The sequence below is a fragment of the Dryobates pubescens genome, chromosome 30 (genome assembly GCF_014839835.1).
Source record: "Dryobates pubescens isolate bDryPub1 chromosome 30, bDryPub1.pri, whole genome shotgun sequence".
Taxonomy (NCBI): Eukaryota; Metazoa; Chordata; class Aves; order Piciformes; family Picidae; genus Dryobates; species Dryobates pubescens.
Genome location: NC_071641.1, coordinates 4,144,731 through 4,167,012, shown reverse-complemented (window position 1 = coordinate 4,167,012; position 22,282 = coordinate 4,144,731). Strand labels below are relative to the sequence as shown.

General features: G+C 41.9%; 1 protein-coding gene across 1 annotated transcript in view; it reads left to right on the top strand.

Annotated features, from left to right (window-relative positions):
• ADAM12 (ADAM metallopeptidase domain 12) overlaps positions 1-22,282 on the top strand; it is a 213,169-nt gene that overhangs the window by 6,688 nt on the left and 184,199 nt on the right. Inside the window, exon 2 of the mRNA XM_009907111.2 lies at positions 11,902-12,035. Within this exon, the coding sequence (XP_009905413.2) occupies positions 11,902-12,035 (134 nt within the window). The remainder of the gene's footprint in view (positions 1-11,901; positions 12,036-22,282) is intronic.

Here is a 22,282-nt window from a genome sequence, read left to right as displayed (position 1 = left end):
TGGCTTCAAGAACATAAATAACTCTAGATTTTTTTGTTCATTCATGTGTCAGAAAATAGGAAAAGACACCTCAGTGACAACTCACATTAGCATAGGAGCAGTGAATTTTTGTCTGCTGTTGTGCAATTCAAGTAGTAGGTATTCCCCATACAAAGAGAGACACACCATGGAAATTAACTCCACAGTCCAATAGCTTGTTTTCTAGGCTTGGGAAAGAACTGCAAATTGTTTCCCATGCACGTTTCCTTAAATTAATAGTAAAATTTGCTTCAGCTGGGTTTGCTGTGCTTTCAGACTGATTTCCCAGAGAATGTCTGAGTGAATGATTTGCGTGTGTGTGCCGAGCGCAGCTCAAACTCCCACTCAGTTGGGATTTTTTTCCTGGTGATTTTCTATGGGAAGGAATATCCCCCAATGTAGCTGTCCTAAGGAGTCCTTGTACTCAGTGTGGGTGGCTGGTAACTCATTGCAGAAAAGGATTGTAACTCTACCTGTAAGGAGAGTGAGAGGAAATTGTGTTTTGGGGGCCAATTCTCAGCTTCATTCAGTGGAAAGCAGCCTTTGTTGAGGGTGTGAAGGGGTGGAGCTGGAAAGGAATGCTGGAGATGGATTTTGGTGTGATTATCTAATTTGCTTTGAATACTAGGTTCAGTTTTGGGTCCTTGCTATGAGGACTTTGAGGTGCTGGAGTGCACCCAGAGAAGGGCAACAAAGCTGCTGAAGGGTCTAAAGTCTGCTGAAACTTTCTGAGGCTTCACTGAGGGAAATGGGGTTGTTTGGGGAAATAGAAGCTCAGAGGAGACCTTGCTATCTACAAGTGCTTAAAAGGAGATTGCAGCGAGATGGGTGTTGGTCTCTCTTCTTACGTAACAATTGATAGAATGAGAGGAACTGGCCTCAAGTTACACCAGGGGAGGTTTAGATTGGATATTAGGAAAAACTTCTTCCTCCAAAGGATTGTCAAGCCTTGGAACAGTCTGCCCAGGGAGGTGATGGAGTCACCATCCCCAGAGGCATTTAAAACGTGTCTGGACATGGCACTCTGGGACATGGTTTAATGGCCATGATGGTGTTAGGTTGATGTTTGGACTTGATGACCTTAAAACTCTTTTCCAACCAAAACAATTCTGTGATTCTATGTGGACTCATTTCTAAGAAATGAATATATTCAGTCCTTTTAAAATTTTACATTTGAGCTCTATGGCTTAATTGTGCCTGTGCTTGTGAAACGCAGGTTATTGTTTCTCTGCTCGAGTGTTTCTGTTAGGTGCTGTCTTGCTGAAGTTGAACTTGGCAGTGTTAGGTTAATACTTGGACTCTGATCTTGGAGTTCAATTCCAACTTCGATGATTCTTTGAAGGGTGTGAAAGGCTGATTTGAAAACCATAATGAGAATCTCTCTGACTGGGATGCTCTGGGGAGCAGAGCAGATCCCCCAGATGCTCTGGGGATCAGCAGTTTAGGAAGAGCAGATGTGCCCCAGTGCTGCCTATGCTGGGGTGATGCTGAGTTGAGATGGGATGTCCTTCACTTTGTCTTCCTGAAAATGCATACAAACCACAATACTTTTCAACTATTGTTAGTTCTGTCCTGCTTGTTTTCCCAAGAAAGAATGACTGGGACAATTTATATTGGTGTGCATCAGGACTTGGAAGAGAAGCAGGCTTAAAACAAGAAGAGGACAGTTGTTCTCCTAAGCTGTCATGTCGCTCATTTTTCAAAGCAACTTCAGGGTTGAGTCTTGCATTTATAACTTGTCCTCTTCTGTCAACTCCAAGCCCTGAGCTCTTCCATGAGGGGAACCTCTGGACACATCCTCATCACCCAGTGTGCTGAGATTCCCTTTGGTTCAATGCTTTACTGCTTTATTTCTCTCATAGTTTGGAATGTTCTCCTCTAGGAAAATAAAGACAACTCTGTCTTTGGACTGGTCTTGAACAGTAATTCTTCGGTTAAATGTAACAACATCACAAATAAGGCTGGACAGCTGTTTCCCAAATATAGTGCATGTATAGATTCTATCCATGTAATAAAGCTTGGTTTTCACTATTAAAAGTTCTGCAGCCTCCCCACCCCCTCCTGCAGTCAGTGGCAAATGTTGTTCTCGAAGCTCCACTTGTCACATTTTGTTCTAGAGAACAGGGAGAATATTGAGATCTACTGGCTTCTTTCCTTGACTGCATTTCAACATGTATTTTGTATAATGAGAGCCCAAATCCTTCTCACGTTGCTTATGCTTTAATCACACTGTGCTCTCCCAAGATTGCTTTAATCGCATTTACATCAGCAGGGGGAACTCCGGATGATGAGCAGTATTTCATCTGCAAACAGAGGAGACTGATCTTGGGCATGCGATGAGGAAGGAACTGCCTGTCCTGGATTTGTTACAGAGTAGCTCTCTAGCAAGGCATGGTGCAGCATCCCGATTTGAGAAATTGATAGGCAAGAAATGAAGCTGAACAAAAGATGTTTTTACAGTTTTCTGGAGGACCTGTCGAGTGTGATAGTTCCCTTTTTAATTCTCCAGTCAATGACTCTCTGGCGCGTGTTAGCTTCCAAGAAGCGCGATGCCGGTGCCGAGAGCAACAGACAACATTTTGTACTTCAGCCATGACATTACCCTATATGACAGCTGAAAAGTTATATAGATATTACACCAATATATAAACCATGTGTGTTAGAAAGACAAGTTCAGTTTTGAAATATTTGCCTTAGCTATGCTTTTCACTTTCAATCTGTGCCAAACATGTGCTTGAATGACTGATGGAGTCATATGGTTCCCTGAATAAAGCACTTTATTGTGCGCAGACTTAGAGCCTTCCAACAGTTGTATTACAGAAGCTTGAAGATTAAGATGATCCAACTGCTTAGGGGGTATGTTCCACAATGAACATTTTAGTTTTCTTTTCCCTCCACCCTCGTCCCCCCCACCTCTATTTTTCGCCTTAAAATGTGTCATTAGTTTGTTCAGCTGGTCGTGCAGTGACACTGACTGCAGATCTTTTGGTGGAGAAGAACAGCAAGTTACCTTCAAATGTAAGCTTCCATTCCCATGTTCCTATTAAAATGTTCAACACATGACTTTTTCCATGAAGTTTATGGGATGTCACGGGGGAGGAGTGGGAGGGCCGTTTCCTGTTGCAGATTATTTCATCAGCAGAATTAGGTTTACGAAGGGAATAACTCATGTGAGATCAAGTGATGACAGCAGATAGTTTTTAGAATTAGAAACCCCCAATATTTAAAAGCATGTTTTGAATGCTGTTTAGATAAAAAGGGATCAGTGAATCTCAAACTCCTGTTTCTAACCTGAGCAGTCATGAAGTGCTCATGAAGCTGCTTACCGCTTAATGTCAAAGATCAAGTGGACACACTGCAGAGCCACACACGGATCAGTTCAAAGTTGATGGATCTGTCAAGCTGGAGAGAGGATCTTTTTCCATTAGAAGCAGAAAGAACAGAAAATTAAATTCAGAAATGCATGGAGTCATCTTGCTGCTGCCCATCCTCAGGCTCATCAAAGACCTTTGCTGACTTTTGATGTTTTAATGATTTTTCTACATGAGTAGCAGTTTTGCAACAGGAAGGAAAAGACAAAAAAAACCACCCAAAAAGCCCACGAAGATCCATGGGATTAGTGCCTCTCCAAAAGTTACTTGTGCTCAAATACCTCAGGTCTTGGGTTTGGGAATGGCAAGGGGGAGAGTAAGAAAAGAAGTGAAACTTTGTGTTTAGTTATGTGGCTTGCTCCCCCTGCTCCCCCTTTTTAATAATTCCTTTCCAGGCAGGCCATGAAAGGACTGATTTTACTAGAGGTTGTAGAGAAAATCAAAGTGCTGCTTAGATGTGCAAAGGTTAGTTGGGAAAATAATTTATGATTTTGAGCTAATAAAACCTTTACTGCAAGAGATAAGATTTATATTTTATGCAGAGTCAGATCTTGCCCAGACCTTTGTGCTTACACAGATGAGGGCAGAGTCTGGCATGTTATGTTCTGTCGTCTTTAAAGCTGTGTTATAAGGATGGCTGTCAGTGGGATAATGGGAAGTACTTTATCAGTGTGGTGGAGTTTCTGATTCCTGTCTTTTCTTTTGAGGGGGTGTCTGTGTTTTCAGATGGAGGTTAGGGTGACATTTCAGATGGATGGAAGGTTAACTTTAAAGCAAGCTGTATGTGCCTACTTTGTACAATTGTAGAATGGTTTGGACTGGAAGGAATCTTAAAGACCACTTAGTTCCACCCCCCTCTGCCATTGGTAGAGACATCTTCCACTAGACCAGGTGGACCCTATCAAAGTTACTGGTTTTTCTTTCTTTGATCATTATGGACTGGAAATCTCATATTGATTGGTTGTGGGGTTTTTGGGCGTGTTGTTGTTTTTTGGGGGTTGTTTGGGGTTTTTTTGGTGTAATTTGTTTGGTTTTCTGTATTTTCATATTTCTTATCTTTTTTTTTTTTTTTTATGATTTTCTTTGTGGTTAGATTAATAAGTGGCAATTTATTTTTTTTCCTGCCTCAGGCAAAGTGGATTCCATTTGAGAAAGATGGTTTCAGTGAGATCTGTGCCTGGATAATGTTTAGCTTGGGTAATGTTTTGTCTGTTACTGGAAGATGGAGGATTGGAAGCACACATCCCTACTCCTTGGCCAGATAGTTGGATTATTGACGCTTTCTTTTTTGGCATGACATAGTCTGAGTCCTAATGTTAAAAATTTCCATTTAAAGCAAGTTGATTTCAACCCACTCCCCCCAACCCCACCCCCCCTCGATGCACAAGAGCTGGATGTAGTCCTCTTTGCTTCGTTCTGTACTGAAGTTCAATTGAACTTTATGTAGAGCCACTGTACTCTTGCCATCTATAAATACATCAGTGCTGGCAGGGTAAATACCAAGAGGTATATAAAGCTAAAGGACAATCATAGGTCCTGTCATCTTGAGTTTTCTAGATTATGTAAAAGGATTCTTATAGTTCCTTTCTTGGAATTCAGTCTTTCCACTTCTCTGCTCACCCTGGCAGCCTTTCCAATCTGCCAGCTCCAGGATGAATCACTCTTCTGTGAACACAGGTGAAGGGAAATGCTCTCAGTATTTCAGACATGCTTCCAGTGCCATGTCTCAGGAGTACCTTCAATATCTGATATTCACTGTAAACACCTTTTTTCTTTGATGCGTCATTGCAGGACTGCCTACGCTTTCATGTGGCATCAAATGTTACACTGAGTAACACATGTGGCTCTTTCTGGTGCCATTGCCTTTGAAGACTACTGCTTAGAGCAGAAAACCTGTTAGTCCCTAATGTTACCACTCTCCATTCCGTACTATTTGGTTTCAACCCTTTGCTCTTGGTTTCTTTTGTAATATTCTCTGCTCAGACATCCTCTCCTAATCTGGAGCACTGGATTTCAGGAGGCCACCTGTGCACACAGAGTAAATGCTGCTGATAGAAATACTATGACTAATCCTAATATATTTTCTTAATAAACCTTTGGTAGAAACCTAGTTAGTTAGTGATGTGCTGATGCTGGTGGCACAGAGCAGACCTGAGGTATCCTGGGCCAAAAGTGCAAGTTGTCTGGCAGTAGAGCCTGTGGGGATGCTTCAGTTCTGTGCCACAAAACTAATTTCTAGTGGTCTAGTGAATGCTGGATGCAGCCAGGTCCTCTATCATCAGAAATGCCCCATGCAAATCATGGATTCCATTGACTGTGAACCAAGCTCATAAAGTGGAAAAACATGAGGAGAATAATGAATGAGTTCAGCCTTTTCTGTCTTCCACACCATTTCCAACAGTCACCAACAGTTTTCAGTTTGTGGGAAGATTGTCCTATTCTATTATTCTTTTCTATCCTAATATTATTCTAGTACATTGGTGGTTTGTGGCAGAGGAAGAAGTAGATAGGCTGTGACACACAATTTGTAATATGAAAGGTAACTCAAGGAAGATTTAATTCAGTGGATTTTCAGTCCCCTGCTACAGTTAACTGCATAACTCAGCACTGACTGCTGTGGGTGCCATAAAGGGTGTCTGGGCTCAGTGAGTCAGGGCTGGAGATGGACATACCACAATATTGCTGGCGCTGGGGCCATTGGTCCTGGGCTGGGCTTTAGTGGGGTCCTGGGGCTGTAAAAACCCTAGGGTGACCCTGATGGAATCACATTAATGAATGTGGGACAAGATGTATGGATACGACTCCTAGAAGATACACGTTCAGCGTGGGAAGGAAGCACAGCACCACATGTTAGCTTTATTGTAAACCTTTATGTTAATAGATGGATGATATCTAGAAACCACTTCAGGTCTGTTTCCTCTTCCCTATGCCAGCATTAGCAGGATGGCAGAGATGTGGAACTGGGGGCACATTTTCTTCTCTTTCTTCCACTTCAGCATGTTTTATCCAGACCCACTCAGTATTGAGAGCATTCAACTTTCTGTTTATCAGAAGAACAAATAAATTGCACTACCTGACTGAAAAGCTTATTAATTTCAAGCAAATGCAAAACTGAAGTGTGTCTGGGCTTCTTCAGCAGGCAGCTGCTAAACAAAGATGTCAGGTTCAGAGAAGTCCTGTGATGAAAGACTGCTGTAATAACCAGCAAGTCTGAGAGACAGCAAAGGGAAGGCATCCTCTGTCCATCACAGTGCTGAACACACAAGGGTTGTGAATTGTTTGAGTTCTAGCTTCTGATTTAGTTGAGGACATCCCTGATCACTGCAGGGGATTCATGATTGTCCCCTGGCACAAGCACAGGGGAGGTGCCACTCTGTGGAGTGTGTGACATGGGAGAGGAACCAGGTTTAAAATTGGACTTTGGGAAAAATTTGCTCATTGAAAGGGTTGTCAGTACCTGGAATAGGCTGCCCAGGGAAGAAAGACATTGAACTGCTGGAGCGAGTCCAGAGAAGGGCCACAAAGATAATCAGAGGGCTGGAGCACCTCCTCTGTGGGGGCAGGCTGAGAGAGTTGGGGCTACTCAGCCTGGAGAAGAGAAGGCTCTGGGCAGACCTTATAGTGGCCTTCCAGTACCCAAAGCCGGGAAGGGGCTTTTTACAGGGGCTTCTAGTGATAGCGTGAGAGCGAATGGATTGAGGTCTCTTTCAACCTTGGTGATTCTGTGATTTTTAAGGAGGGTAGATTTAAAAATTCTTCTCAGTAAGGGTGGTGAGACACTGGAACAGGTTGCCCAGGGAGGTTGGCGATGCCAGACTGGATGAGGTCTTGAGCAACCTGGTCTTACGAAAGGTGTCCCTGCCCATGGCAAGTGGGCTGCAACTGGATGATCTTTCAGGTCCCTTTCAACCCAAACTGTTCTATGAATCATCATTCCTGCAGGGATTTAAAAGCCATGGAGAAGTGGTGCTGAGGGACATGGTTTTAGCAGCAGAATTGATAGTGTTGGGTTAAAAGTTGGCCTTGATCTTAAAGGTCTTTTCCAGCCTAAACAACTCTGTGACTCTGTGTGATTCTGTCACGTTGCATGCTTGGAGTTTATTTTGCTCAGAGCTCAGAGGAGCTGAAATACAAAGAAAAAGATGAAAACTACTCTTGGCTTCTTTGCCAACAAGTCCTTGTATGATACTTTGCAAAGAAGAAAAGTCGTAGAAGTACATGTCAGACGAAGAATATTTAAGCCGCACAAAAGTCACTGACAGATAACATCTACTCATCTTGCTATTTGTACAAAGTATCTTTTATATTACTGAAGGGAAAAAAAAATAAAAAAGAAGAATAAAGGACGCTGCATCAGCTTGTGGGCTGCTTGTGGATCAAAAGCGTTACCTTCAGCACAGGCTGAAAATAGAAAACAGATAGACACAACTGTGAAGTGTTTCATGTGGCAAAGTGGGAGACGAGCTTGCGTCAGGAAGAACTGGACAGAATTTCACTGAAATGGAAAATAAGTAGGTGAGTAAGTAGGTGCATGTGACACAAAAGATAGGAAACCTGGGTCTAATAAAAGTTTCTGGTAATACAGATGGCCTGATTTTCTTCCCCTCTCATGACACGTTAGCGAAATTTAGATTCTCTGATTTCAATTATTACACTATTTATATTGCTGTAATACCTGAAGTCCCTGTAGAGAAGAGACCTCGTTATTAATGTAATGCAAACAGCTCTAATGGTTCCAGCTTCAAAGAACTCGTAATGAAAATGGGTAAAGGAGATGAGGAGTGGCAGAGAGGAAATACCAGCACGTCTGTGTACATGAAGAACAGCAGCACTGGGAGCTCAAGGGATGGGATTAAGGTGATGGAAACCCTTTGTTAGTGTAGATGTCCAGTTCTATCCCACCATGGTTCTCTCCTGGTGCCCCTTGGATGCTCTTTGGGAGGGCTGGGCTTATGCTTGGAGGTGACTTGCCTGAAACCAACAAGAAAACTGAAAGTGTGGGGGTTTTTTAGCCATTGTGCAAGAGAGTGGGTGAAGTAGCCCTCATTATTCAGTGTTTCTGCCTTTGGGGTGTAGACCACCTGTGCTGAAGGCTCTCTGAGCTTGCCAGCAGACAACCCATCTTTGTACCTGTCCAGAAGCCTTCACCTCTACACAGACTTATCTATTTGTCCCATTATTTTTAAGTGTCCTGCACACTTCAACTTCCATCCCTGTGTTTTTTCTGACCTGTCTGGTAGTTTTGGTGTTGCTTTGTTTATTCAACTTAGACTCTTGGTCTATCTATGTTTCTTGTAAACCATGTCCTGTTGTCAGTCAGGCTCGGAGGCTGTTTAGATACAGTCATTTTTCCCAGCTCATATGGATATGTGTGGGCCTCTCTTCCTTGGCTGCAATCCTTTATTTTCTACAATGTGTTCTCTGAAGCTTTGCGATCAGGCTGCAGAATTCTATGCGAAGGCTTTACCTTTATGCCTTACTCCTACTTTTATAAAGACTGATCTAAAGTCTACCTATCAGTGAACAGAGGTTTCTTCATTTTGTAGTGTTTCAGAAACATTTTGTAAACCATTCTATGACTTTATTTACATGCATAGTATGCATATAGAATGATCTTAGATCCCAAAAGATGGCATTTGATTTACAAGTGAAACTGTAGTGTGAATACATCACACTGAGGATAGTTGGGAGTTAAGTGCATGATGTTGAACATGTGCCCAAGTGCTCTTCAGAAGGAGTCCCTGTGACTGGGCTGCAGCACTTTCTCTGCCTTCTGCAGGAAGCTGTGATTTTTATCACACCCAATAATTTAAATAAAAACATTCAGATAAGCAGCAAAATATTTGGCTGAAGGAAAGCAACTAGACACAGAAATTGATCCTGTGTTTTATAAATGCTGTGTCTTCAAAAGAATTCGCCAAGCCTAAAGCTTGTCTGTTTTGTTCCTGCCCCCCACCCCCCAATAAATTATCTTTTCCAATAAAGATGTAACTGCTGCCTATAAACCTGTCTGTATGTCTGTCTCCAGACTATCAACACTTCTGTACAATATGCATTCTCAGTCTGCAGATAAATAAGCATGTGTGTAAGATTAAATTTGTTCATTGCAGCCTGTGCTTTGTTGTGCATCACTTTGTTGTGATGGAATAGGAGTGACAAAATTGAACCACACTTGATTTAGGTAGGTTTAGTTCCCTTTTCACATGGTAGCAGTTGCACTTTCTGGAGCATGCCAGGTAATAGCACATCTGTGCATGAATGCTGATCCCTTCTCCTCCTCTGAAAGAGTGGTCAAGCTTTGGAACAGGTTACCCAGGGAGGTGGTGGAGTCGCCATCCCTGGCAGCGTTAAAAGACATGATATTTCAGGACATAGTTTAGTGGCTGTGGTGGTGGTAGTTGGATGATTGAACTCGATGACCTTAGAGGTCTTTTCCAAATGAAACAATTTTTTGAGTCTTTTCCCTCTGTTTCAGGTATTTTTGTGATGTTAGTGCTTTGCAGAATTAATAATAAAGGTAGCCTTTCAGATAGCAAATCCTACAAAATCATAGGAAGGCCTGAGTCATGTAACTCATACAGTTGAGACTGGTCTAATGAGCCAAGATTTGAAAAAAAAAAAGAGTGCCAGAGCCAAACTTTTCTCATTTCTCTGAGGTATGCTTCATAAATTTCTGTTCCACGTAGGGAGCTTCAAGGCTGATAATGAGAATAAAGAGCTGTCAGGTTCTGACTAGAACCTGCTAGGCAGATGAGATGGTGTCTTGTACATTTCTGTGAGGGTGAAACCAATCATGTGCAGGGTTTAGAGCATCCCTGGGAGGACGTCTTCCTAGACCCCTGGCAGTTGGGCTTGAGTTGCGCTGAGGATGTGGTGAGAGCTCTTTATTTACGGGAACACCCCTATATCAAACATCTTTCCTCTCCCAAGCATGCGTGTGTGTATATATACACATGTTTTAATCTTGATCTTCCTTTGATGTTCTAGGGAAAGTGTCTTATTTTAAAAACTGTGCTGGAATCTACTGAACTTGTCTTCCTCGCATGTTGGCTCAGCCATAAATATCTTTAAGCTAATTCTAGCATTGACTAGATTTGGGTAATTCTGCTCAAAACAACTCTTGATCCTTAGAGAATGTTAGGTGACCACCTGCAAAACCTCATGGGGTCCAAGTGCACCAGAGGACTCTGTGGTGCTGAATCAAATGTACAGTAAACTCCACTGGTGTTTTGACTGTCCCACAGCACTGGAAGCCCTCCTTGTCTTCTCCTTTTCGATACCATTTCCAGCCCTTGCACTGTGATACTGTTTTTTAGGGCTGTGCTTTGACAGACACAATATCATTAGCGTGTTTAGCAAGAAGAAAAACACTTCATAAATGTTGCATGCAAATAGCTTTTTGACATTGTAGTATGAATTGAAGTCATCTGCCTGTGTAGGAGTAGAGCGTTGTTTCAATGAGAATTTATAGTCTCTTCCAGACAATTTTTTTTCCTTACTAATGAGAATGTGCATCCTTGATGATTCATGGCCTTCTTGCACATCCATATAGAAATGCTGATGCTACTCAGTAAATATTTGGCCTTTTATTGCACACAGTTCAAAGGAGCTAAAATGGAGTACAGCCATACATTTGCCATGTTTAGATGGTGCATTGAGAAGTGTTTGGGGGAAAATAAAATTCCAGGGTTTAAAGGTGGTAAATCTGCTGTGTGAACAATAAACCTGGAGCTCTCAGGAACCCCAGACTATGTTGTTTCCTAAGTGTTGTGACTCCAGCTTACAAAGCATGAGAACCAGGTGATCCCACAGCAGAAATGGGATGGACATAAAGGGAAAATCTGGGGTCACTTTCTAACCTTAGGGAGCCTTGTGGACATGCATAGGGCTCCAGTTACATCCCCAGGGTACTGTCCCCTGCTTCTACCACCCTGCTTTGAATATAATCTACTGGAATTATACCTGGGAAAAGGATTGGGGAGAAGGAGGTTTGGGGAGTGGAATGTTAAATTCTTACCTTAATTATGGAAAAAATAGTTGTGATATAATCTTATCTCTTTTAAATCCCTGAAGCTTGCTTACCTTCTTAATGATGACACTGATAATACAGCCAGCAACTGCATTCTCCTTCCCTGTCATCTTCAGCAGGAAAATAAATCCAAACTCCAGTGTGATTATTAATGGATCACCCATGCACCTGCAAATATTTTAGTTGTCTTGCAACCCAACTCCTTATCTTTGCAGCCTGGTATCTCTATTCCTTATTTGCTGTCTTTGTCTTCTACTGTTATTGAAGCTCACCAAATCGATGTCACCACTCCTGTCCCACAACTCCATTTCTCTCAGAAATTTGTGTAGGTTTTGACACTGAAAGTATGGCCACAGAATATTTTAATGTTGAATCCTTTCCCTGAATTATTTCCTTCTGAAATATGCTGAAACCTTAAATAACAAGGTTTCTATTGTCAGACGCTGTTCTCTACTAACATGAAATGCTTCTCCTTGTCCTTAGGTGAGAATGTGGACAGCACATTGGAGTCCTCCAGACAGCAGATGCCAAAGGACCAGCCAAAAGATTATGAGATAACAGTTCCTTTCCTCTTGAATGGAGAGCAGTGGAGACCAGTAAATAGCAGTTACTCAAAGGTTAGTCTGTGTTTTGCTTGTTACTTTATTCTAAGGTGTGAAGTTGGATAATGGTTGGACTCGATAATCTTAAAGGTCTTTTCCAGCTGAAATGATTCTGTGATTCTAGCAATTAGAAGGCTTTAGGGGCAAATAAATATACTCATGGGTTGTAAGAGTATGTTCTCTATTTTTGTAGAGTCTGCTGGATGAAATTGTTACCTCATTTAAGAAAATACATAAGGTTTTTGTTTGAAATGAATGCCTTTTAATGTAATGCGACATTCTTCTTTCCACTGGCACAAATGGAAGCTTAATGTGAAATAATTTTTTTAAGTGGTTAACATCCATTGCTTGAGATTGTATCATACAACAGCAAATGATCTACAAAACTGAGGGAGGGTCAAATACAGTAAGTATATTTAATTGATTAAATATAGCCTGACAGCAAGAACTTCAAGAAACGGTAAATAATGTTACTTCATTGACTGCAGCCTGAGGCATTAGATGGAACTCACGGTGGGCTCTGAGCAAGCTAATCTAGTTGAAGCTGTCCCCGCTTGCTGCAGGGAATTAAACTAGATGAACTTCAAAGGTCCCTTACAGCACAAGCCAGACTATGAGAAATAGCCCATAAATGCTGCCCCACCACAGGTCTCCATGTTCTGCATTCTCTTTGGGTAATGATGGGATAATCTGTCACCAACTTTGACTAACCAGGAATTGTTTCCCCCTCTTGGCGGGCCCTGATAAGCTTTCCTCTGTTTTTTTCCCCTGTCAGACATTAGTTGATAATATGGGAAGCTGGTTTTAGGGCTGTTTTCTGTCTTCTTGGTCTCCTGCTTGAAGTACAAAGACAGAGTGGTGGTGTTCATTATCGCCAAAGATGTCATGGGAATCTCTTACCCAGCTCTTTTAACTCAGGTCATTTTTGTTCCAGTCTGCTTCTAATGTTGTTCTTTAAAGCATCAACATGAGAAGAAAAAATCCCAAAACTTAAAAAGTTGTGTGTTTTTTTTTAAAGAAGAAAACAAAACCAAAACCCAGGCAACAAAACATCAGAGGGAAAGCCAGGCAGAAATAAAAGCAAAACCCATCATACACAGACAATGTAAACGGTACAAACATCAATGCAAACAGCAGAAACAGTTTTCTGTGCTGCAGTGGGGAAGTATTTCATGGAGAAATCCTGCCTGATTATTGCCACTGCTTGTGGGACATGGCTTTAAATCACTCTTGACTGACAAAAGTAAGAGTAAAAAGAGATTTCAAAACAAAGGGATGTGACTTTCCAAATATGTTGTATGGGTTAACATTTTCCTTCCTTTTGCTTTGTTTGCCTTTCCTAAATGGGAAAGAAGGGCCAGTCCTAGTCCGGAGTATCTGCAGTGCTGAAAGGGGTATTGTAGTGGGTGTATAATGTCTTATCTTGGAGAGATAACACAGATGGCTTGGTCCTAGATGTATGTGCAACTCTATTTTTGGATCATTTAATTAGAAGCAGGGATCCTCCATATAGAATTCTTTTAGCTACTCACTGTAGCTTTCTGAAAGAGTTACAACAGAATATCTTTCTTTATGTGAGTAATGATAATGTGATTTATATCATTAATTTGTTTTCCAGAATTGCTTTCAGTTTGAGATGAACATTAGAAAAGATTTGTAGCTTGGTAGAAAGATCCACGTGCTATATCAGCACTTTTTTTCCCCCTTTCTCTCTTTGAATACTTCTTTTCCACGGAAACCGTTATAAATTAAACGCACAAAAGTGCAGATCAGGCTGTGGGAAGAACAACAGCATTAAATGGGTGGAGGGGAAGAGTAATGAATAGCTTGTCACATAAATATTGATCAAAAGCACAAAAGTTAAATACTGTTGTAGTTGAGGATGAAATGGGACCTATTGTTCGTCAACTGGCTTCAAAGCGTTCCTCCGTTTTATTTTAATTCTATATGCAGTAAAGGGTGAAGTACCCTGCACTTCCAGCCAGGGGAATGGTATTGCAATAGAATATATAGTAAAATAAATAATGCAGTGGTTATAAAAATGTCAAGCTATTAAAGTTATTTGTATATAGATAATTGCCTCACAACGATAGCCCCTTCTTTTTTGATCCTTTGATCGTAAATACTCCTGCTTAACAATTAGTCCCTGAGCAGCCACACTAGTCGTTTAGAGCACTGCACTTTTTCTTTCCCATCTTGAAGATAAAACTCTCTTTTTATTTACCCCAGGAGCCACTGTTGGAATGTCTCATTCAGAATCTGTCAGGAATCTTTATTAAGCTAATGATGTTCTCGTTGAGGACCATCCATAAAGCATACTATGCAGAGCAGGAGCAAGAAAGCTGAAACTAGTCACGCTGATTAATCACGCAGACACGCAGACCTGCTCACCAGGAGGAGTAAAATTATATTCAAGTTACTTTGCTATAACCTGGTTTTACTTTAACACAGTTAGGCTGTATGTTTTCAAGGACATCCAGTGACTTAGGTACTTCCTAAGAATGACAGTTCAAATTAATGGCAGGAAAAATCCTATTTTAAAATCAGAACACGTAATGAAATTATATTTAAAGGATTTGGCTTTCCCTAAGCATAAATGTAGTCATGGGGTTTTGTTTGGGTTTGGTTTGTTGGGGTGTGGTTTGGGTTTTTTTCTGTGCGTGGGGTTTTTTTGTTTGCTTTGTTTTGGATTTTTTTGTGTGTGGTTTTTTTTGTGGTTGGTTTGTTTGAGGAGAGAACCTCTCATTTACTGGGCAGATTGTTTTTTCTCCCTGCCCTACTCGCCCCAAGTTGAAGTTATAAGAGACTAGGAGATCAGGATCTCATCGTGGTGGTGTTATTTGAGAAATACTGTTGTTTCCTTATTGTTTAAAAAGATTAACATGCTCATGCAAGCGCTTAATATAGTGAAGCACATTTACTATATATATATACTTAAGAGACTAGACTCATAGAATCATTAAGGGTGGATAAGACTTCTAAAATATCAAGTCTAACTATCCACCCAGCACCACTATGCCCACTAAACCTGCTACTGAGGAAGTACGTGTATGGATTTGCAACAGTATGATGGTAGTTAGTGGCTGTTAATATTTCTCCTGACATCATCTGTTGAATCCAAGCAATTTAGACCATTTGCAGTTGGAATATTTTAACAGTGCCCAGTTGCATTCCGTTATGAACCGGAGATCGTATCCAGTTGCTAATCCTGAACATGCCACTAAAATTTGTGGCTACTATTTTGAGTACCCAGTTGTTGCTAGTCAGGACTACTGATGAGTAACTGGATGTGTGGGGGTGTGACAGCTAACTCAGAACCCTGAATTGTTGTGCAACACTGCTCTGTGCTTTCAAACAATAGCTGCCCACATTCGGTGCAGATGTGATTTCCACCTTAGCTGAAGTTTTGTGTGCATTATTGAATGTGTTGAGAGGTCATTATATATTCTAGCTCTAGCTCTCTTCCACTTCTCTTTTCCATTTGTTCATCACTTTGCACTGTGGTGATTTCCACCCCTCCACCCCTGCCTCAGTGCTTGGCTCAAACCCAGGGGAACTGAGTTTTAATTTGCTTAATTTTTTCTAGGGTTTGAACAAAATTGTTTCATTTTTGTGTTATTCAAGTGCAGAGAGGCTCTTTCCCTGCATGCTTCCAGCTGAATCTTTTTCTTCAAACTTGGCTTGAGACTTGCAAATCAAGCCAAGTTTGATGAGACTTGGGCAAGTGATGTTTTAGCACACAGAACACTTTAGGGAAGATTTTTAGAAGACCATCTGTTTGGCTTCAGCTTTTATCCTCACACCCTGTTAGGGATGCACACCGGTTAATTTGTGCCAGATCCCTGCATCACAGGAGCTGAAGGTCAGGTAGCATTGGTTGTGTTAGACCAGAGCCTGAAGCACATGTCGTCTCTTGGAGTGGGAAGATATAGGCAGGCAGCCTTTCACATGGGCATTAAGGGTTCCTTGGCTCCATTTCTAGGCTTAAAAGGTCATAACTGTGGAGAAATACTGTCTGCTGGAGACCCTCCAGGGCAGACGTGAAATAGCTGTAATGCTGGGGAGATCCCAGCATGGCATTGCCCTGAGTGACATGCTTATTAATGAACTTGGCTTTGTATCCAGGGTTTAGTCCAGATCTTAAAATGCATTCAGTCTGGGGACAATTGGAAGTGTTTTGTGCATATATGATGTGATCAATGATGCAAGTACACAGAGTTCTTGGGTTGTGGCAGCTGTCACTCAGGTGTGGGGTTTGTTTCTAGCCTTGGCTGTGCTGGATCTATAATGCCATTGCTGACACCTGCAAGTATTCCGGGGTGCATTAAGAAGAGTGTGGCCAGCAGGTCTAGGCAGATTCTTTCCCCTCTACTCTGCCCTAGTGAGGCCACATCTGGAGTACTGGGTCCAGTTCTGGGCCCCCTACTTCAAGAGATACAGGGAACTACTGGAGAGAGTCCAACAGAGGGCCACGAAGATGCTGAGGGGTCTGGAGCATCTCTGTCATCAGGAAAGGCTGAGAGACCTGGGGCTGTTCAACCTGGAGAAGAGCAGCCTGAGAGGTGATCTTCTCAGTACTGATGAATAGGTAAGGGGTGGGTATCATCAGAATGGGACCAGGCTCTTTTCAGTGGTAGTCAGTGATAGGACAAGGAGCAATGGGCACAAACTGGAACCCAGGAGTTTTCATATGAAGATGAATGAAAAATTCTTTGCTGTGAGGGTGCCAGAGCCCTAAAGCAAGCTGCCCAGAGAAGTTGTGGAGTCTTCTTCCCTGGAGAGATTCCAAACCCTCCTGGGCATTGTGACCTCCTGGGCTGGTGTGGATGACCCTGCTGTGGCAGAGGAGTTGCACTAGATGATTTCCATATGCCTCCTTCAACCCCATTGTTCTGTGATTCTGTGAAATACAATGTTGAGGCTGAACAAATGCTTTGAAAGACTTAATCCTTGTAAGTTTCTAAAAGCATATGAACAAATTAGGTACAACTCTCCTTACTGGGTGATGCTTTGCATCATTTGATGCTTATATACTTCCTTTTGTAATTCTGTATCCATCTGAGTGCTACATTGGACTGCTCCATATATAGGTGTATGCTCCAGTCAGGGTGTGATTGCCATTCATTAATGTGTCTGAGCCTAGGCAGATCTTGAAGGACCTGTAGCCAGGCAGCATGGAGCTGAGCACGTTTTTTGAAGCACCACATGAATAGCTGGAAACCCCTGAAATGTTTTATGTTGCTTTGAGTTTGGAAGTTGCCAATCCAAGTTGCTTTCAACTGATACAGAGAATTTTGTTTGTAACATTACATTTGGGTGACGTTTAGAGGTCAAATTCTGCTGTGCAATATTTTGCTCTGGCTTCTTCAGCACACGAAAAACATAGACCTGTTGGAGAAGGTCCAGAAGTGGCCACAAGCATGATGTGAGGGTTTGAATCCCTCTGCTCCAGGAAGACCTTATTGTGGCCTTTTAATACTTGAAGGGGCCTGTTGTGACAGGACAAGGAGTGATGATTTTGAACTGAGAGGGAGATTTAAGGAAGAAATTTTTTCACACTGAAGCTGGTAAGACATTGGCCCAGGTTGCCCAGAGGTGTGGTGGATGCCCCATCCCTGGAACCCTTCCAGGTCAGATTGAACGGGGCTCTGAGCAGATGTCGGAGTTCTAGTTGCAGATGTCCCTGCTGACTGCAGAGGTGTTAGACTAGGCAGCCTTGAAAGGTCCTTTTCAGCCAAAATCATTCTAAAGATAATTAACTATGGTAAAGTAGATGCACACAATGCACTCAGTAAGACTCTTACTTCACTTGAATCACAGTGACTTTCACATAACACTTTTAAAGCCCTGACACCAAAACCAGTATATAAAAAAGGACTAGCAACTTCTCCCCCAACTCACAGAGGGTTCCACCTCTAGTTTAGTGGTAGATGCTGAATATTTTTTAACACACCAGGAGATTTCAATGTGTTGCTGTTGTGGTTAGTGGCAAGGGCATAGGAAGATGTCCACAGTGGCAGAGAAGAATGAAAGACTTGCAGAAGGTTCTCTGTTAAAGAGCAGCTATGATTTTAAAATCCAAATAAATAAGAGAATTTGTTTCCCCTTAGAGAAGGGGAAGATGGATTCAGAGAACGTTAAACCCGTTTCATCAAGTTTTAGCTTTCAAGGCCAGATTCTGAGCTGGAGGATATCAGTAGTCTCTCTTTTGCTGTGCTGGTATAAATCAAGTGTGCAAATAGAAATCTTAAAGAAGTGTTTTCAATAAAGGAGAAGGGAAATATGAGAAGACTTAAGAAAGGAAAGATGAGTTCCTTTTCTTGTAGTAACACTTTTTTTCCCCTGGTGTTCTGTTATGTTATACTTTTGATTGCAAACTCTAGCAATGAAATGCAAAGATAAAGATGAAGGCCAGCTATAAATACACACACAGACCATATTTCTTCTGGGTTTTAAGGGTACACTTGTCACAGCTCAAAGATTCTGCATGTAAAGTGGCAGAAGATTACCATTTCTTACTGCTTAGCATGCATTGCACCTCATTGAGCTTGCAAAGAAGCAGCTTTTGCATTTCTGCCTGCCTCATTCAGGGAGTACTGTGTTATGGATTGTGTCCATAAACAAGAATCAGAATCTTGATTATCTGAATGCCATTCTGGACAATGGTTATTTGAATCTCAGTGTGCAACTCTCCACTAGCTGTGCAAGTATCATGTGCTCTGACAGAAGATGGTTACCTTTATGGTTCTCCAGATATATCAAATGTATCCAATATTACACTGATTCTTTTCAACTTGTTGCACTTTTTTTTCATGCCTTCACTATAAGACCCTAATTCAACACCTTCTGAAAGAGGGATTTTTTGCCATTGAAACCAAAAGCTCATGGGAAAGTACAAAACCTGTATTTAAATCAGCTAAAAAAAAATAAATCACAAAAATCATGAGAGACAATTAAGGGTATATGTGAAGCTACCAGAGATAAGCCATACCCATTTGAATTCTTTCCTACAGGGCTCAGGTTGCCCAGAGCGATGGTAGATTTCCCATCTCTGGAAACATTCAAGGTCAGATTGTCTGGGGCTCTGAGCAGCCTGATCTAGTTGCAGATGTCCCTGCTCACTGCAGGGGGTTGGACCAGATGACCTTTGAAGCTCCCTTCCAACCTGAAACATTTTATGATTTTTATGATGCTATCTTTATGCTTTTGCTTTACTGCACTTCTCTTGCAAACTGGCAGAATGGACAGAGTCTGTCGCAGTCCACTCTGTCATCTGAAGTTATGGTATGCACACCAGTTGTATTATGAGATCTTCTAGTACTTAAAGGGGGCCTACAGGATAGATGGGACTCTGTTATCAGGGAGTGTAGTGACACTATGAGGGGTAATGGCTCCAAAGTGAAAGAAAGGAGATACAGATGAGATGTTAGGAAGAAATTCTTCACTGTGAGAGGGGTGTATGCACCATCCCTGGAATTGTTCAAGGCCAGGTGGGTGATTGAGGCTTTGAGCAATCTGATCTAGTGTGAGGTATCCCAGCTCATGGCAGGGGGTTTGGAACCAGATGATCTTAAAGGTTCCTTCCAACCCAAACTGTTCCATGGCTCTATGAAGTTATCAGTGCACCAATTAGAAAGACCTCTGTTTAACAAGATCTCTTTGCCAGTTCACATTTCTCCTCTCTGCTGCACCTCTTCATGTTCTTGTGTGACTCTAAAAGGTTTGATACATGGAGCACAGTTGAGGTGACTGCCATGTCTCATAATTAATTTAGTGCTCAGTGTTTTTGAGAACAAACTCATTTGAGTTTATTTCATACCTGACATAGCTTTTGTGCAAGTGATAATTGTTTATATTCCCTTCAACAGAGCCTCCTGCTGCTCTTTTTCATTTGAAATAATTACCAAAGTTTAGACTTCCAGACAATTGTATTAAGGGGAATCATACAGTGCTGCTTAAACAAGCTTTTGCAGACTGACAGGACAGCTTTCATAGCTCTTTCACGTAGTGGCTTTGCATATCTTGAGAGGGAGAGAGAGGGAGGCATAAACAGAATTCATAGTCCTCTCCATAGTTTTCTGACTCATGAGAATCAAATGGAAGAGGCAAAGCTGTACATTCTGCTCAGGCAGCGTCATCAGCTGGGAATGTGGCTTGGCACAGGCAGCCTCAGCGGTGTGAGGAGCTGCACTGATCTTCGATAAAATTCTCCAGCAGATCCTACTCCTCCAACCTTTCATGAGTAACCTGGTAGTCATTAATTTAACAGCCTAGTAAACAATCTGGTATTTCTTTTCCTTTTTATTGTAGCTATACATCTGCCTTCCAGGGCCACTCTGAGGGCTAATTAGTTCAAATGTGCTCTATTATTTAATAACTCTGCTGCATTTGTTTAATTGAGAAATAGTGTAATTTTTGCATGGAAGCTATTAGGAAAGAGAGTGTGTCACCTCCTATGCTGCACACTTGAATTTCTGTGCCCGTGATAGTAGGGCTGGGTTGCTTCCCTGGCTGAGTAAAAGCAGCTTAAAGCCATCCCTCTCAGCTAATTTTGTGCAAGGGGAGGCCCTCAAGGAGGAAAATATGTTTCCTTCTCCACAGCCATCCCCATACCCATGATTAACCAACCAATCAATCAGTCAATTTAATAATTTCATTAATGATATCTTTTAGAGACATCAGTAGGTGTTTGTGATTGAGGCTGGACTCTTTTTCGGTGGTGCCTAATGATAGAACAGTGGGTATAAACTGCAGCCCAGGTTTCATCTGAACAGGAGAAGAAACTTGTTTGGTGTGAGGGTGCAGGAGTCCTGGAGCAGGCTGCTCAGAGAGGTTGTGGAGTCTCCTTGGGAGAGATTCCAAACCCACATGGACATTGTGACTAAGGGCATCTTGCTGTGGGTGACCCTGGTTTAGCAGGGCAGTTGGACTGGATGATCTCAAGAGGTCCCTTCCAACCCCCACCATGCTGGGATTCTGCGTCTCCTAGTTTTAGGGGTTAGCTGGATCTTACCTAGCAGCTACAGACTCGAGAAATTCCTGGAGCTGGGACCACCAATAAAAACTTTACATTGGTGATTGAGTAGGGGAAATTCTTTTCTCTGTCTGCACTGAATCAGTGCCCTAGTTTCGACTAGATATAGTGGGATTCATTTCCTGCCTGAAACACTTGGCATACTGGGAAGTGTTAAGCAATTGGGATTGATCCCAGAAAAGAGTCCATCTCATTTGTAGCTTAAGTGATGCAGTGTGTGAAGTTTGTTACATTATATGCCATAGTTCACGAGCAGTATCAATAGCAGATAGTGCAGAGCGATTCCTCTTTCAACAGACAGCAGATATTGGAGTTTTATCTGAACCATCCACCAGACATATAAACACTTCCCCTGAGCATCTTGGAGCTGTCAATAGGGTGAGAGTCTCTTTCATGAGCTTGTATCACGCTGAGCTGCTGGGAGGAATTTTGTCATACTTGGCCAGCAAAGATCACCAGTGTTCTAATAATCTTGGGAAAGCTCTGTCTCCCCATAGCACCCATCCTGTCTCTGCCAGCAATTGTATACGATGGGATGCTGCAGAAGTGCTTTGTTGCCTTTGCTGCCCGTGACCCACCAGCTATGAGGTAGTGTCTCAGATGTGAACTTTAGGAATCCATTCACATGTCCCTCTGTAAGGTGATGAGGCTGAAGCAATGCTCTTTACCATGAGTTTTCAGACTGGTATTTCATAAAAACCCAAACAAACAGATCATACTTTCCCTAATAAAAAGGGGGGGGGGGGGGGGGGGGGGGGGAAAGAAATATTTTGGTCTTAATGGTGCAGCTGATGCTAGCAACCCTTTAAGGTGGTATGAAAATCTAAAATTGAATTCTTGCAATTATGCAGCATTACACTGGGTTTGTAAAGCACTTGTAGTGAGGCATTTTCATATTGAATTAATTTAGCTGATTCTTGGCTATTTCATGTCTCTTGCAAAAGATCTTGCGAGCGTAAGGTATGAATGTCGGTGTTGGATTGAAATAATACTTTGCTTTCCAGCTCTGAACATGTGATCATTATTTATTTCTTTTACAGGCAAAAGGAGAATCTCCCTTGTTCTTAATTTTTATTCTGTTTCCCTTGATTCAAACTGAACACAACACAATTTCTACAGCAGTATCGCACAGTATCACTAAGGTTGGAAGAGACCTCGAGGATCATCAAGTCCAACCTGTCACCACCGACCTCATGACTAGACCATGGCACCAAGTGCCACATCCAAT